Source organism: Oryzias melastigma, linkage group LG6 (assembly GCF_002922805.2).
Source record: "Oryzias melastigma strain HK-1 linkage group LG6, ASM292280v2, whole genome shotgun sequence".
NCBI classification, from domain to species: Eukaryota; Metazoa; Chordata; class Actinopteri; order Beloniformes; family Adrianichthyidae; genus Oryzias; species Oryzias melastigma.
The window spans coordinates 32,281,961-32,298,090 of NC_050517.1; the positions used below are offsets into that span (position 1 = coordinate 32,281,961).

Genomic DNA, 16,130 nt, shown 5'->3' on the forward strand with positions numbered 1-16,130 from the left:
TGAGTGGTGTGTTAACAGATGGTGCCTTAGGCGGCTGCCTATGTCACCTCTGCCCAGGGCCGGCCCTGCTGGGAGAGCAGCAATACCACAACGTCTGACACTATAGATCCTGCTTGGTAGGAAATAGCCGTTAGTTCAATGACAGACAAAAATAGCCGGAGAATGAGTCACTGATCAGCTTCATGGTGAGAAGAGTCCAGGTCTTACCGTAACAACAGAGAAGACACATCTTTGAGGTTTTACTTTTCCGACTCCAAAACCAGTATTTCCGCCGGCGTTTCATCGTCAGCCTCCTCTTAAAGAGCATGTGCTGGCAGCTAATCAGACAGATCCTCCTCTATTGGTTGATCGTCTTTTAAAAACAGTTTAAGATTGGATCTCCAATAATCACTGGATATACAATCCATGATGAGTCCAAACAGAAGAAGATGAATTCAAGGAGAAGACGACCACTTCTCCTGTCTTGGTTCCTGCACTTCAGTGCACACAGAAGTGAGGATGATCTGGATGCACGAGCTCCAATGAAGTCACACGAGATGACTCAAACATCCAGGAGCCATTTCTCATCATCTCTTCCTGCAAAAGGACTTTCCTAAATGTTCTAATCCTCTAATCCAAACTAAACTTCCTCCATCAGAAGCTCCTGAAGTCCTCTCTTTAAACTGAGCCTTGAAGGTCGGAGTGAAAAGCTCTTCGCATCAACAATGCCAGTCAGGAGGGGGAAATGACACACATCACAGCCAGGAAGCTGGAGCTGGTCCATGGAAAGAACAACACCATCTCCTCTCTGAAACCTGGAAAAGCTTTCCCTCAAATCAACACAGACAGAAGCCTTAAATATCAAAATATCAAATCCACAAACGAGGATCTTCATGCTGCTTATGTCAGATAAATGGAGGAAGTGTTGCTTCTTAAACATCCTTTTCCCCAGAAAAAGGTTTTCAGGTTTCAGTGTAAACAGTGGCTTCATTGTTGGTTTCCTCTTTTCTCGGAGGAAACCGTCGCCTCAGAACGTCAGGAATGGCGTTTGACGGCATAATTACATTTCACTTTGACATTCTACCTGCTTTAAGAAGGATAAAGTTAGTCAAAAACACGATTATAAATAATCCAATTTATCTCTTTCAGCCTGCAAACATTTCCCACTGAAAGTTCAAACCTTTCTCCAGCAGAAGACAGGATGCAGAAAAAAAACGAGGGTTTAGCCCCACTTAGTGGTTCATCTGTGAAACTACACAACTGCTGAGTTTTCCTCTTTAAGCGAAGGCCACATGTGGTGAAATAATCTATTTTAAATTTAGACTCATTTCAAACAGAAACAGAAATTAATTCATTTAATAAAAAATGATCAAATGAAAAAGCTGAAAACTCGTCTTTTTAGTGTAGCTTTTACTTAGTTCTTACATGTCCACGTGGTTTTATTTGATATTTTACTTGTGGGATGTGCATGTTGTTGGATCTTTAATGTGTTTTTATTTATTTTATTATAATTGCTTTTTCTACCTTTTGTCTTACTGTTATTTATGTTACTCTGGAGAGCACTTTGAGATGCTTGAAAGCAGGAAAAGTGCTCTATAAATAAAGTTGTATTTGAATTTAGATGTTAAATTCAAAACAGCCTTTTCATTACAATCGGAATGACCGACAAAATGAGTTTAACTATCAGACGTAACAGATTATTGCAGCAATCAATTATTAATAGATGGTCGCTGCAATATATTTTGATTAAAACAATATTTTCTTTCACAGTAAATGAGTTAAAGTCCAAGAAACAAAGCAGAAAAAGTAAAGTTGGAGAAAATCTCTGATACTATTTCATGTTAGCATCATGTAGTTATAACATTAAGAATAAACAACACAAAGAACACATAAACAGTTATTTTTAATTCAAAGTAAATCTCAAAGATCTCATTTTAGTCATTGATTGATAAACTAAACTGATTTAATTGTTTCAGTTTTTAGAAATTTACCACTAATTAAAGCATTAATATTGGAAATAAAAGAGATTTTTCTTTTGCTTTTTATTTTCACATCACTTCCTGACTAATTATCTTAAGATGTTAGGTTTAAAACAGACTGTATGTTACATTCCTGACATGAATGGTAGAGAAAGAGAATTATTGCATCCGTACGAGCATATTATATTAGGAAGAGTCTGGTGATGCTATACGTATCACGATATATATCGCTTTTTTCCATTTAACTTAAATTTTATTTTTATCTGAGTATTAATACATTTTTCACATAAATAAAATTCATTTTATTTAAGGACTGGAACATTTAGCCCTTTAACTGCTGTATCTCCCACAAGTTGCATTTTGTCTCTCTGGTCCATCATGTTGCTGAATCAGAATCTTTTCAGGTAAGAAGAACTTTGATCCACTTTGTTCTTCCAAAAACCACAGAGTAGAAATTCGCATTTTTCAGCGGTAGCAGCACCAACTTCACACATCTTTCCGGTTGAGGACTCATCCTTAGTTAAACTGAGTTGTAAATGTCTCATATCACATATAGCAGCAACTGTGAGTTCATGAGTTCACATCAAGTTCAAATCAGTCACTTCTGCTTCTCGCAAGATTTTGCTGTTGTTTTGCTGAGATGTAGAGCTGCTCAAAGAAGAACTGTGTGTTTTGCTGCCAACTAGTGGCTGGAGGTTTAAGTGGAAAACAAAAGTAAGACACTGAACTATCTTTGTTTATAAATAATTCATTAAATATCGCCATGGTAGCATTTTAAACCGATGTAAGTATTTACCAAAAAAGCATCGCCCAATAAAGTATCGCCAAATGAAGTATCGCCCAATAAAGTATCGCCCAATAAAGTATCGCCAAATAAAGTATCGCCGCATAAAGTATCGCCGCATAAAGTATCGCCGCATAAAGTATCGCCGCATAAAGTATCGCCGCATAAAGTATCGCCCAATAGAGTATCGCCGCATAAAGTATTGCCAAATAAAGTATCGCCAAATGAAGTATCGCCAAATAAAGTATCGCCCAATAAAGTATCGCCAAATAGAGTATCGCCAAATAAAGTATCGCCAAATAAAGTATCGCCAAATAAAGTATCGCCAAATAGAGTATCGCCAAATAAAGTATCGCCAAATGAAGTATTGCCAAAAAAAGTTTTGCCGCCTAAAGTATCGCCGCATAGAGTATCGCCCAATGAAGTATCGCAATATGTTACTTTATGTACCACCCCTACAGCATACCAGTACGTTTATGCATATTAATAAGTATATTACATTAGGTTTTCTTTAGTTAGCTAACAGGTTTTTCTTAATTGTTATTTATTAGTAAATTCGAAAACAAGATTTTCCAAATGTTAAGTTTGCCGTTGTTGTTTCGCAAAACAAAAATCAAACTGAAACAAAGTCGCCACCTAAAAATTGAAGTTTGAACCAAATTGTAGGGAAAGAGAATTGTTGCATCTCTATTAGGAATATATTTCTTCAGTTTGGATTCTTTTGTCTTTGCTTTGAATGCTTGAAACAAACTAATTTGATTGTTAATAAACATTACAGCCAATTACAACATTTAATCTAAACTGTTTGCAGTTTTAAACCAGAAAAGTTCCAAACAAAACAGCAAAACACAAACGTAGAGCGAAACAAATGCAAGGGGAAGAGAAACCACCAAAAATAAATACTTCTCAGAAAGACATAAAAACATCTCATAATCTGTAAAGTATAATGTTTTCTAGATCGGTGTTTAGTGTTCAATCTAAAATCTTTCTCTTTTAAAAACACAAAAATACAAACAAAATAATCAAATATAAACTAAAGGGATTCACTGAAACAGAACCTTTAGGTTTGAACAGGAAAGACTGAAAAACTCATTCAAGTATAAATGATGATTCCTGTTCTCATCAGTCTGAGCTTTATTTTGAAAATTCCACAATAAACTTAATACTGAGATCATTTCCATATTATCCCATAGATAATAGTGAGCATGCTGGCTGCACAGAGCAGCATTATGAAGTGAACCACAGACAGTCAGAGTGTTGACTTCAGGATGAATGAGCGTCAGTGCAGCCAAACAATGGCGGTCCCAGCCGGCCAGCTCGCCACACAGCCGCTGATTCATGCCGACCCACGGCGTCTTTCTGAGCCAGCAACAGAACACAATTCTCTATTGTTGGAATCCTGCAGCTGCCTTCTCAGAAACACCAGCAACAGCGAGCGAGCAGCAAAGCCACAGGAAACACACAAGAACTGAAGACCTGAGCTGGACTCAATCTGACGTGAATCCTCGGGGCGCAGTCACAGAAAGGGATGCTGGGATATTCTGACTTTACTTTAAGATTATTAAGAATTTCTTTTGATCAAATTAGGAGGTTTATTTTTTATTGTTTCGTGTTACATTCTATCCTGACTGCTGCATTTAAGAAGCTGATACATGCTAAAAAAAAAATTCAAGTTTACTCAACTTAAAAAAATTGCAATCCGTCTATCTTAAAATATTAATCGAAGCTAGAAAATAATTTCAACTCAGAATCACTTTTCTCAAACATAAAAGACCAAGTTCCCATAGTCCATTGCTTTGTTTGATGGTCAAATAACCACATAATTATGTTCTATCAACAAAACTCACGTTTAACCCTCTAACTGTTCAACCAAATGATGGGGAACATTTAGAAAACATGTTCTCAAAAATATTGATTGTGTGTATTACTCACCAAGGTACGGAGCCCCTAAAGGGACATAAAAGAAAAAAAATTAAGGAAAAAAAAATTTTTTCCCCTAAAATCAAAATTTGAAGTAAAAAAAAAAATCTAGTTACTGATTGGTGCGCACCAGTTAATTTTTTCTTTTACTTTCATTTTTAGAAGAACATTTTTTTCAGTTACTATCTGGTACACACCAGTTACTAACCAGATTTTTTTTACTGAAGTAAAAAAAAAAATCTGGATAATTTTCTATATATTTTTATGCATTTTTTTTAACTTTCCTTTTATTTTCAAATGTGAAGTCTCTTTAGGGGCTCCGTACCAAGGAAATAAGCAACAGGAAAAAAAACAAATTTTTTGGGTGATTTTTGTTGTTTGTTTTTTGAGTAGTTAAAGGGTTAAATCTGGTTTTAGCTAATTATTTCAATATTAATTTAGTCGAGAGTTAAAATCATTAACATAATTAGTTACATTTGATCAAAAAGTGAATTGAGACCATTGACTGTATTTGAGAACTGGACTGTGTAACTCCTCCCCCCTGGCATTCCAAACAGGAAGTGGCTCCTACAAACCAAATCCCACAGACTTCTATAGAGAAATAAACATCTGTTTATTGTGTTGGTCAGAATAACCATTTTAAAAAATAATCTTCTTCATAATCTTCATTTTTTTCATCATATTTTTCAAGTTATAAACTGACCAATCAGAGACCTCAATAAAAGTGGGTGGAGCCTGCTAGTCCTCACATCCAACATTCAGAACGTTTGATTGAAATCGTGTGGCCCACTTTTAAGTGGTGGGGGCGTGGCCTTCCAACAAGCTCACTCCTGATTGGTTAGAGTGGTTGCCATAGAAACCTGGATTGACTCGGACCAATCACTGCTTACTGACGGCCTCTTGGTTCCAAAATGGCGGCATCCAAAAAAATGTTACTTCATTTGAAAACACTTTATAATAAAATTCCTAAACAAGTTTGTTAATGTCTTAATGTGTTTATAGGATATTAATAAGACATTTCTTAACACAATAAGCCAAATAAGGTTTATTAACATACTTAGTAAGACTCATTAACATCTAAAGTGAGACCATCGTCTACAAAGGTCATATTAATACACTGCTTATAAGATTAACAAATATATTTACAATATTTGTCAACAATATTTTGAGTGTTTTGCAGAATAAATGTTACTAAAATGTTACCAAAAACATTTGTTTATTTGACTTAATAAAAAAATCCTACAACAAAACAACAGGTCAACTTTAAACTTACATGAAAATATTTATTATCGTTAATAAATATTTCAAGGCAATGACGTGATAAATGATTTTTATTTGAGTCAATCTAGAATGTTTTACAGTTTGTTCCTGTTGGTTGTTCAGTCCAGAAGTCTTTATGGTTCTTATATAATTCTAACAGCCTCATGTCTTAATCTTCTGGCATCGATGTGCCAATGAGACGAATCCAATTACATAATTCCACTTCCGGGATTTAACAGCATTCCTGGGATAAGAAGCTCCGCCTCCTTTTTGTCTGACTGGATTATAAGATATCTCACGTGTTGAACCTGAGAAGCATTTATGCTTTGAAATGTTCACATTTATACTCCTTAAACATTAGTTTGTGTCATCTCAATGAGCCGTTTCTATGAGAAACTTGATTTAAAAATACATTTTATTACAGTTTCAGCATGTAAAGTTAATCAGATCATTTTTAAATGGTGCATGTTTGAAACTAGTCAAACAGAATTGTACTTTTGAAGGATGAAATTTGTCAGTAAATTTGAGCAGATTTCTGTTTTACGTTTCTGCCCCAAAAACCCGACTTCTCCTGAGAGGAAGAGACGTCATACTGATGCTTCCAACATCTCCACCAGTGAACTCTGGACAAGAACTGACATGAGACGCTCCGACATCCGACTACAAACATGCATTCGTGACCTCTGACCCTTTGACTGAACATTAAGTATGAGGAAAAACAGTGTTCAGCTGAACCAGGCCTCTAGACGACGTCCAAAACAGGAAACGCCGACTATCAAAGGTCATTAAATACATCCAGATCCTGGAGTTTGTCCAAAAACCGTCTGCGCTCCAAGAAAAGCAGGTTCAGTCATGTTGAAGTAATAAAGCGGAATCATTAAAAGTTATGCTTTCACTTTGTTAGTTAAACTTTAAACAAATCAAGTTCATATTCAGGCTTTGAGTTCAAAAACGAACAGGAAGGAAAAGAGGAAATAACTTGTTTTGAGCTGCAATTATGATAAAAAGTGTTTACAGTTTGTTTGTTTGTGGAAATGAGACGGAAAAGCTTCCAAACATCTTCAGAGTGACGACTGCAGACAGAAAACAGAAGAGTGACAGCATGGATGGATCCAGTAGATCAGACGATGAAGACACTTGATTCATCAGGCGACTCGCTCAGATCGATCGCTGCAGAGCTCTGAGCTCAGCATTGTACAGATCGGTCCTCGTCTGAGCGCCGCTGCTATCAGCTGCAGCACAAAGTTCACATCAGACTGGAAAACACCTCGCTGTTCATGTTCCAACAAGAAGGAGATAAGGAAAGATCTCAGCTGCTCGTGCCCGGACAGATCACTGCTGGGATTCTCCGTTGATGAAGGAGCAGAGGGATCACAACGGCTCTGATGGTTCCTACTGCAACTCTGAGGGATGGACACCATTACAGGCCTGAACATAATTCAAGAAGATGATGACAAAGTCAGTAAAATGAGTCCAAGAAACGTCCGTTTGTGTTTGTGGAATCTTTGAAGTTCTACACTGTAAAGAGGCTCCTAAGAAAAAGTACAAAATTCTTAACACGAGTCTTTCAGAGTAAACTAGATCCACGGAAATGATCATATAGTACCTTTGGAACACGAAAAAACTAATTATTTGTTAAATATGAGTTATTTTAGTAACTATTTTTATACCCAGAAGTAAAACAACTCGATCTCTGAGGCTCCGCCTCTCACACCCTGAGGGTTCCGCCCACTTCATGATGTCCTCCGAGAGCCGGCGTGTCGCCCACGAAAAAAATAAGGGGACATTTTGTATTATTTTCTAATATTGTACGGCAAAATTCTGTCAGAAATGTAGAGAACAACAAGCAGATGAACATTTCAGGATTTATTGAGATGATAACATAGAATCTCTGAATCAGAAATCCTCTTTGATTTCATGTGGATCCATTTACTTTTCTCTCATTGCCCAATAATCCACGTTTAGACCAATCCTCCCAATTCTTCGCTCCCTTTCTCCACCAGGAAATAGTCTGCTCCCCTTTTTCCAAATTTTAGTAACCAAGACATCTTTAAAACTATTAACAGAAAACTATTGTTAGTTCCTAACAAGATAAATTTTACATTTTTCTTATTTTCTTTGATATTCAGCTTTTTCAGTGCAGTTTTATTAGTATTCTTCAACGTCTCATAGACTGTAAAGAGTGAAATAATTGATCAATTAATTGATCAGTTTCTTTAAATGATTACATTCCAAAAGATTAATTTGATCAAATTAAATGTTTAGGTTAAATAAACTAAAGTAATTGATTTGTTTTTTGTCGCCTCTTGTAAAATAGATTTCTTAATCTCAATGGAACTTAAATAAAGGATAATACAAAATAAAATAAATAATTCATAAACTCAGAATTTTAATTTGAGAAAAAAAATAATAATTTCAAATGTAACAAATTACAGAAACTTTATTAATTGATCAGTTATTTCACTTTTTCAGTGCAGAAGCTCAAGACTCATGTCTGTATGTGACTTTAACTCCACTTTTCTCCATAATTTTTATATTTGTAAAGTGATGATACCGTCTTTAGACACAAAAGAAAACCGATGTTTTCTCCAGGATATAGTTACAGCAGAGTGGCAGGAGTAAGCCCAGCCCCCACTTCCCATCACCCATAATTGAGATCTCTGTTTAAGCAGTCCCACTAGCTTACAGCTAAAAGCACATTTTCTTCTTCTTCTTCTGGAATAAGGTGTAATGCTGTAGCGTGATCGCCACCTAGTGGTCAAACTGAAACGTCCTCCAGGAGAAGCAGAACAATGTTTACAATGTTAATGATCTGAACATTTTAGTTAGAACTTCTCCTTTAGAGAATCCATGTAACTCTGTATGATATTAACAATCTGAATATTTTACTATCCAGAATATGTGAACTGGATCAGATTAATATCAATGTAGTAAAATCATATACTAGATTATTGATGTATTTCTAAACAAATGTGTAAACTCAAAATTGAATTGAAGAGCCGAAAGAATTGATTAAAATCGGAATCAAATCGTTTCTGGAAACGATTATCGATCCCAAACACTCGGTACCGTAACCCAAACACTCGGTACCGTCCAGGCCCAAATGATACTTCCATGGTGTCACGCCTGAAAATATACTGTTTCAAATGTTACTGAGAAATTTCCACTTTTGTACACCAAATTTCCAGAAGAATAGTCAGAAAAATATGTCATATTTGGTGTGTACATCATTTTTCATGCAATGAAAACGCCTGTAATCATCTCTCATTGGAGAAAATCACTTCAATAATTCAGAACTCAGTGTTTCATGAGTGTTTTTAGTGGACATACAGCATGTTTGCTTCCATGTTTGGTTTAAAAAACTGAGAAAAGCAAAAACAAAACATTAAAATAGTATTTTTTCTTTCAATCCTCAGTTCTGACCTGCAGTTTTGATAGTTGTTATAGCACAGATCACCTTTTAAAGGGACACTAAAACCAAAAGCAGTGATTCTTCCAGGTTTGATCCAAGAGAAGAACTAGAACTCAAACTCTCCAGAGTTCCAGAGCTGAAAAAGGCGCCCTGCAGCCTCAACAGCAGCAGAAGCAGCAGCAGCAGCAGCAGCAGCAGCAGCAGCAGCAGCTGCAGGCTGGAACCTGCTCAGTCCTCATACCTGTCCTGCAGCGCCGTGTGTAAACACAGGCCTGCAGGTGTGTTCTCCAAGCTTTCCCAACAACACCGAGCGATACATGTCTGCTTAATGACACACTCCAGCCATAAACAGCAGTCACGGACCATAAAGACACACCGAGACTAAAGTTTAACCCCTGAGGGGAACACTCCAGGTGAGTCTCACCTTTCCGCTCCGTGGAGTCCAGACTCCGGTACTTCCTCCGAAAAGCGACTCTGTTAAAGTTGTCCATTTTCTCCAGAGACATCGTGCAGCTTCCAGATGTTTAGAAACAAGTCTTAAAGTTATTAAAACCAGCAGAAACAAGTCAGAGCGCCTCCGCGCTGCGCATGCGTAAAGCGGACTGGATCTCTGGCGCGGTTCGGCTTCAGTCAGCTGACAGCGGCGCTCTGGTCCGGACCGATCCGCGGTTCGAGCACTAATGTCACCTTGGCGTGGGTGTTTCTTCGAGCCACGCCCACCTCGCCCCCCCTCCGCGGCGTGGGCAGCTGACGCACAGCTGCGCATTTACGCGCGCGCCCTCACCTCCAGCAGCGGGATTCTCTCATCCAGTCTGAAGGTTGAAGATACAAACGAAAGAAAAACGTTTGGAGCTCACTAGAGAATCATGTCTCAAATCCTTATATGGTCAAAAATGGTCAAACACAAATTAATTTAGACGAAAGTCATAAAATATGTTCTTTATTATTTAAACTTGTGAAATAATGAAAAAAGTTTGAAATTTAGATTTTTTAAAAATGTAATTTATTAAAAGTCTAAGATTGAATTATCATTTTTCATATTGAATTATATATTGCAGAAGTTTTTACATTGAAAGGCTGAATGACATATTTAACTTTCAATTAAGAACTGAATATCACTTTGAATTATGGGTAAAAAAACAATAAATAAAAAAGATTCTCAAGAATAATTTTCATCTTGGCTTTTGAAGTTAATATGAGTTTTGTTTGTTCATTTTAAGCAGCAAATATTAACAATGATAAAGACTAAATATACAATTATAGATACAATTATAACAATTAAAAAAACCTAAAAAATAAACAGTGCCAAGTTTGACCTGATGGGTTTTCCAAGATCAACACTGAATTGACCCTTATATTGTGCCCAAGTCCAAATGGACTCGTTCTCAAGTGTGAAAATAAGTCCATTTTGACCCAAACACAACTGAAGCATAAGGGTTAAAGCTGGGGGCAGCGGCGGGGGCCCACATGCGATGACCTGTTCTCCCTGTGCTCCTTGTGCACCCTTTACACCGGTCGAGCGTCGGCTGCACGTCCTCTGCCACCCCGGTCAGAACTGCATGGGACAAATCCATGAAAAAAAAAACTAATTTCTCTAAATCGCGGCTTTTCTGTTGGTTTTATCTCCATAGCAACCATTTGAATTTTTGGTCGCCGGGGGTGACGAACACGCCTATGTGAATTTTAGAAGAATCTGCAAAAGTAAATTTTTGGATTTCCTTGGCAACAGAGATTTTTTTGTTAAACCACGCCCTCATTCCTAGTGTGTTCACAATGTTTTCTTCAGCTTGAGCCATATTATATTTTTCACAATATTCCAGAAAAAAATGTGCGAGCAACAGTTAAACATCACAAATTCGCCATACCAACGCCGTTCAAGATCTACAACTTTTAAACTTCTAAAGTTTTAAAGAAGTTTTAGGTAAGGAGGGCAAAATAATTTATGTTATATTAGTTTTTTATTTATGTTTTTAATTATTTTTTCTTTTTACATTTTACAGAAAATAATGGTGCGTCAAACTATAAAAAAAACAACAAACAAACAAACAAAAAAAACACATTACTGTATAGCTTAAATGTAGCGGCTGGGTGGCTCAGTGGGCTAGGTGAAGGGTTGGCAACGCAGAAGCCCTGGGTTCGATTCCCAGGGTTGTCCACTGATCCCCACCCAGATTGGGTCCTTAGCCAAGACCCTTGACGCTGCTGCCTTACTGGGTCCCTGTGCCCCTCAAGTACAGGATTGTGTCAGGAAGGGCATCCGGCATAAAAACTCTGCCAAATCACTGATGCGAAACAGTGGGTGCTGTTACGCTGTGGCGACCCCGAAAGGGATAAGCTGAAAGTGAAGAAGAAGACTGTATAGCTTAAATATTGCAATTAGGGGTGCTTTCGGGCAGATGGCAACCTAGGCGACTGCCTAGGTTGCCCATGACCAGGGCCGGCCCTGCTTGAGGGCTTGAGGAGCCTTTGTTAGACTGTGTTACACAGACGCCACCTGTCGAGTTCTATATAAGAGATCAAGCAAAGAAGATGAAAAGTTATGACGCATTTGATAGAAAAACTGAGAAGAAACAGTTATAAAGCTGTATGAAGAAGTTTTCTTGCTTTGTTTTTTTTTAGTGAATGTGGCCAGCGAGGTACACGTTTTCATTTTTTGTTTATGTAATCCGTTATCTCAAAATTTGTATTTAAGTAACTTATTTGTGTGTTAGTTTGACTTTGTGGACAAAGAAGAGGAATAAAATCATCAGTGCAACAACCTGCGGATCAATTCGTTCACCAGAGTGATAAAGAAGAATTATAAAAAAACAGTCTAGTCCAGGAATTAAAAAGACGTTTTAATAAAAAGAAATCCCAATGAAACCTGCAAATTCTGGGGAGTTTCAGATATCGCTGCATCTATTTTGGACCAATCGGCTTCATTTTATCTCACTTGTCTTCTTTCTTGTTTCCCATTTTTGTCTCATTGTTCCTCTGATTCTCTAGTTTTATCTCTTTCTGTTAATTTGTTTCCCCCTTTCGAACATAAACCCTTTTTATGTAAACATCAAACCAGAAACAAAAGACAAGTCTTTTATTTTCTCGTGAGATCGTAGTAACACTGCTTTCAACGGTAGAGAAAGTGTAAAAGCTACAGTAGAACAGCATCCAGCGATCACTCCTCTCTGCCTTCAGTCTCTGAGTCCACGTCAATGTTGTGCAAACAAACCCGCAGAGTTGTGTTACGGAGGAGCCTCACAAGTTTACATCACTCTACAGTTGCAAACGTAACAGGCTACACTGGTAACACAAAGTGTACATCATCATCGTCAAAGAAAGGCTGTGGTTACAACAATACTGGCTATGTGGTTCTGCTGCATGGCTATATGTGCAAAACTATGACTGCACAAAGGAGAATACAGTGTGTAGATAGGAAGGGATGATGGGAAAATGCAAAGTTTGGTTAAAAAAATCCTTCCTGCTGGTTGATCGTTCGTCCGGACGCTCCATGACCTTTAAGCTGTATTGCTGTGATGTGTAGTGCATAATTGTGCTTGTGCAGAACTGGATTCTGCTCACAGGAAGCAAAAGGACAACAGAAAAGTGCAGTTTGGGAAACTAAAAATGTCCTTTCCAGAGAGATTTCTGCTCATGTCACAAAACGCAACAACGATATGACAGGAAGTCGGTTCACTCTGGGGTCATTTAAAGCAGGGGTCCCCAAACTTTTTATCGAGGGCCACATTACTGTTCTCTTTTCTGATGGGGGCGGGGTCAGTTTGTAGAAGAAGTGTAACAATCACAGCCGAAACGTAAACATTTACAGTTTTCCAAAAAGCCAGATATATTTTAAATCATTAATTTCTGCAATTTTCACCAAAAAGTAATACTAAAACATTTTAAAAACCAGATATACATTACCTGTGATAATACTAGTGTGAATGATGTAAGCTGAATGTGGCCGCTGAAGATGGTAATGCTAATAGCTGAAGATGCTAATACTAATAGCTGAAGATGTTGAAGCCAATAGCTGAAAACACTGAAGTTGATAGCTAGTTAAATATTAGCAAAATACCGAATTAGCTTACAAAATCAGAAAAAAATTCTAAATTAGTCAAAACAGCTAGCATGTGGCTGAAATATTAGCTAAACTCAAAATTAGCCTAAAAAATTGAGAAAAAGCCAAAATTAGCCAAAACAGCTAGCATATAGCTAAAATACTAGCTAGCTCCAAATTCAAGCCGCTCAGTGGACGCTTCCGCAGTGAACCAGCGAACTGTCTGTGTACTTCTCTGTGTTTGTCTTGTTCTTGGTTGTACTGAAAAACAATGAATTTCCCCCGTGGGATTAATAAAGTATATTGATTGATTGATTGATTGAAATTAGCCTAAAAAAACTAAAAAAAAAAAAACTAAATTAGCCAAGACAGCTAGCATGTAGCCAAAATGTTAGCTGAAAATTAAGTTGATTTATTCTGGAATAATATTCTTGTCTTTTTATTATTTATAATTATGTTAAAAAGTTACGGTTTTAAAGTTTTAAAAATTGGCGTTATGCTAGCTTTTTGGACTATTTTGGTATTTAGTGAGATTTTTTTATGTTGTTTTGGAATTCAGCAAATATTTCAGCTCCATCATAGCTCTTTTGGCTAATTTAGGCTTTTTCCAGTTTTATTAGAATATTTTGAAATTTAGCTACCTTTTCAGCTACATGCTAGGTATTTTGGTTAACCTAAGTTTTTTTTTTAGATTTTAGGCCAATTTGCCATTTAGCTAATATTTTACCTGGATATCAGCTTCAGAATTTTCAGCTTAATCGTTTTTAGCTATCAATTTCAGCATCTTTAGCAGCCAAATTCATCTTCCAGCATTCACACTACATTATCACAGGTAATGCTACATATCTAGTTCATGATTATGATAAAAAGTTACGGTTTTAAAGTTTTAAAAATCTAGTTTTAGAGTGTTCTATAAACGTTTATCCTGTTCTGATCTAAGGTGTGTTTTGGATTTTGGCCTCTTGTGTGATTCAGTTTGACACTCCTGATTTACAGCATTCACACTAATAAACCAATAAATAGTCAGACTGAGAAATAAAAAACAAAATGATTCGTGTCTGATAGTGTGTTGGGGGCCGGGCCAAATGTGGAGGCGGGCCTGATTCGGCCCGCGGGCCGTAGTTTGAGGACCTCTGATTTAAAGCAGTGCGATTCAAATTCAAAGGATTAAACAAATACTAGGATTAGTCCTGATCAGACAGATATGATCCACTTTGAAAAACACAAACAAAAATGAGTAGAAAAGCGTTCTGTGACTCCAGACGTAACATTAGAGCTGAAGTTCAGCCTCCACAAAATAAAAGTGGTTATAGAAGATTTCACCTCATCAGTGTGTCAAACACAAATCCATCGCTGCAAGAACTCCTTCAATCCCATATTTTAGTCCGACGTTCCTTTGAACATTCATCCTGACCACGAGAAAGCTCAGATTTAAGACACAACAAAAACAGTTCTGATAAAAAACGGTCTGATAAATAATCAATAAATTAATACGTTAAAGCGATGGTTTAGTCCTCGGCTCAGTCCTTTGCTTTCAGAGAAGTCCGGAGCCTTTCGCCGCTCCTCTGTGACCCGGGTAACCCGGCGCCGCCAGTCCTCGGAGTCCCTGCGCGAGTCTTTGCACGAGTCCCGGGATCAGGACCCGGGGGGGTGAGGCTGGTACGCCAGGCAGTTACGAGGGTCACAGGGGGCCAGAAGGCTGCGACTGCTGCGGAGGGCCGCCTCCTGGAGGTCCACGGAGGATTTATGACTGCAGAGAGACAGAGGGAGGACGGGACGGGTCACAGGTGAAAACAGAAACAGGTCGGGACGGGTCACAGGTGAAAACAGAAACAGGTCGGGACGGGTCACAGGTGAAAACAGAAACAGGTCGGGACTATTTTATCATCAAAAATGAAGAGGTGACGAGCAAACGGTGTCAAGTGGTTTTCTGGAGGAACAGCTGAATATTTCAGGCAGGAGAATCACAAAACTGATGCAAACAGATCAAAACTCGTCTGGATCAGTGTGGGGTCAAATCAGGATCTGATTAAAGTGAATGAAAAAAAGATTGAAAATTTAAAAAAACTAAAATGGAACATTTAAAAAAGAAAATTTAAAATTTGAAAAAAATTGAAAAACAGGGATTGGAAATTTGAAAAGTATAAAATTGAACATTTGAAAAAATAATATTGAAAACTTGAAAAAAATGCTGAGAATCTGATAAACAGGGATTGAAAATTTGAAAAAAATAAATAAAACTTGAAAAAATGTAGAAAATTAGAAAAAAATCAAATTGAACATTTAAAAAAAAATGAAAACTTGAAAAAATGTAGAAAATTTGAAAAACAGGAATTGAAAATTTGAAAAAAAATATTGAAAATTTGAAAAAAATAAAATTAAAAACTTGAAAAAAACTAAAAAACTAACAAAAAAATAATAATAAACTTCAACATTTGAAAAATAATATAGAAAACATGAAAAAATATAGAAAATTTGAAAACCAGGGATTGCAAATTAAGAAAATTAAAACTGAAAACTTCCAAAAAATACTGAAAACTTGAAAAAAATATTGAAAATTTTGAAAAAAGTAAATTTGAGACTTGGAAAAAGAAAAAAAAACTAAAACTTACCAATTAAAAAAAAAGTTTATTTGTATTTTTAACATTCCTTTTTCGTTTCTTTGCTCTCAGTTTTCTGTTTTCAGTTTCAATTCAGAGTTTTCAAGTTTTCGCTGTCGAGATGATCCTAATTATACATGGGGGCGGGGCTTTGTGCTCA

The 16,130-nt window shown here is 36.9% G+C and overlaps 2 protein-coding genes across 6 annotated transcripts in view; both read right to left on the reverse strand.

Annotated features, from left to right (window-relative positions):
* The window catches only part of fgd4a (FYVE, RhoGEF and PH domain containing 4a), a 70,101-nt gene extending 60,081 nt beyond the window's left edge, over positions 1-10,020 (reverse strand). The window contains exon 1 of one of the 2 annotated variants that reach the window (XM_024281226.2): positions 9,759-10,020. In XM_024281226.2, coding sequence (XP_024136994.1) covers positions 9,759-9,840 — 82 coding nt within the window. In that variant the 5' untranslated portion in view covers positions 9,841-10,020. Of the gene's footprint in view, positions 1-207; positions 652-9,758 lie in introns of those variants that run through there. The other variant, XM_024281225.2, reaches the window with a different exon arrangement.
* Positions 10,021-14,371: 4,351 nt separating this feature from the next.
* The window catches only part of bicd1a (bicaudal D homolog 1a), a 41,088-nt gene continuing 39,329 nt past the window's right edge, over positions 14,372-16,130 (reverse strand). For all 4 annotated transcript variants that reach the window (XM_024281219.2, XM_024281222.2, XM_024281223.2 and 1 more), the window contains one exon: positions 14,372-15,120. In XM_024281219.2, coding sequence (XP_024136987.1) covers positions 15,006-15,120 — 115 coding nt within the window. In that variant the 3' untranslated portion in view covers positions 14,372-15,005. The remainder of the gene's footprint in view (positions 15,121-16,130) is intronic.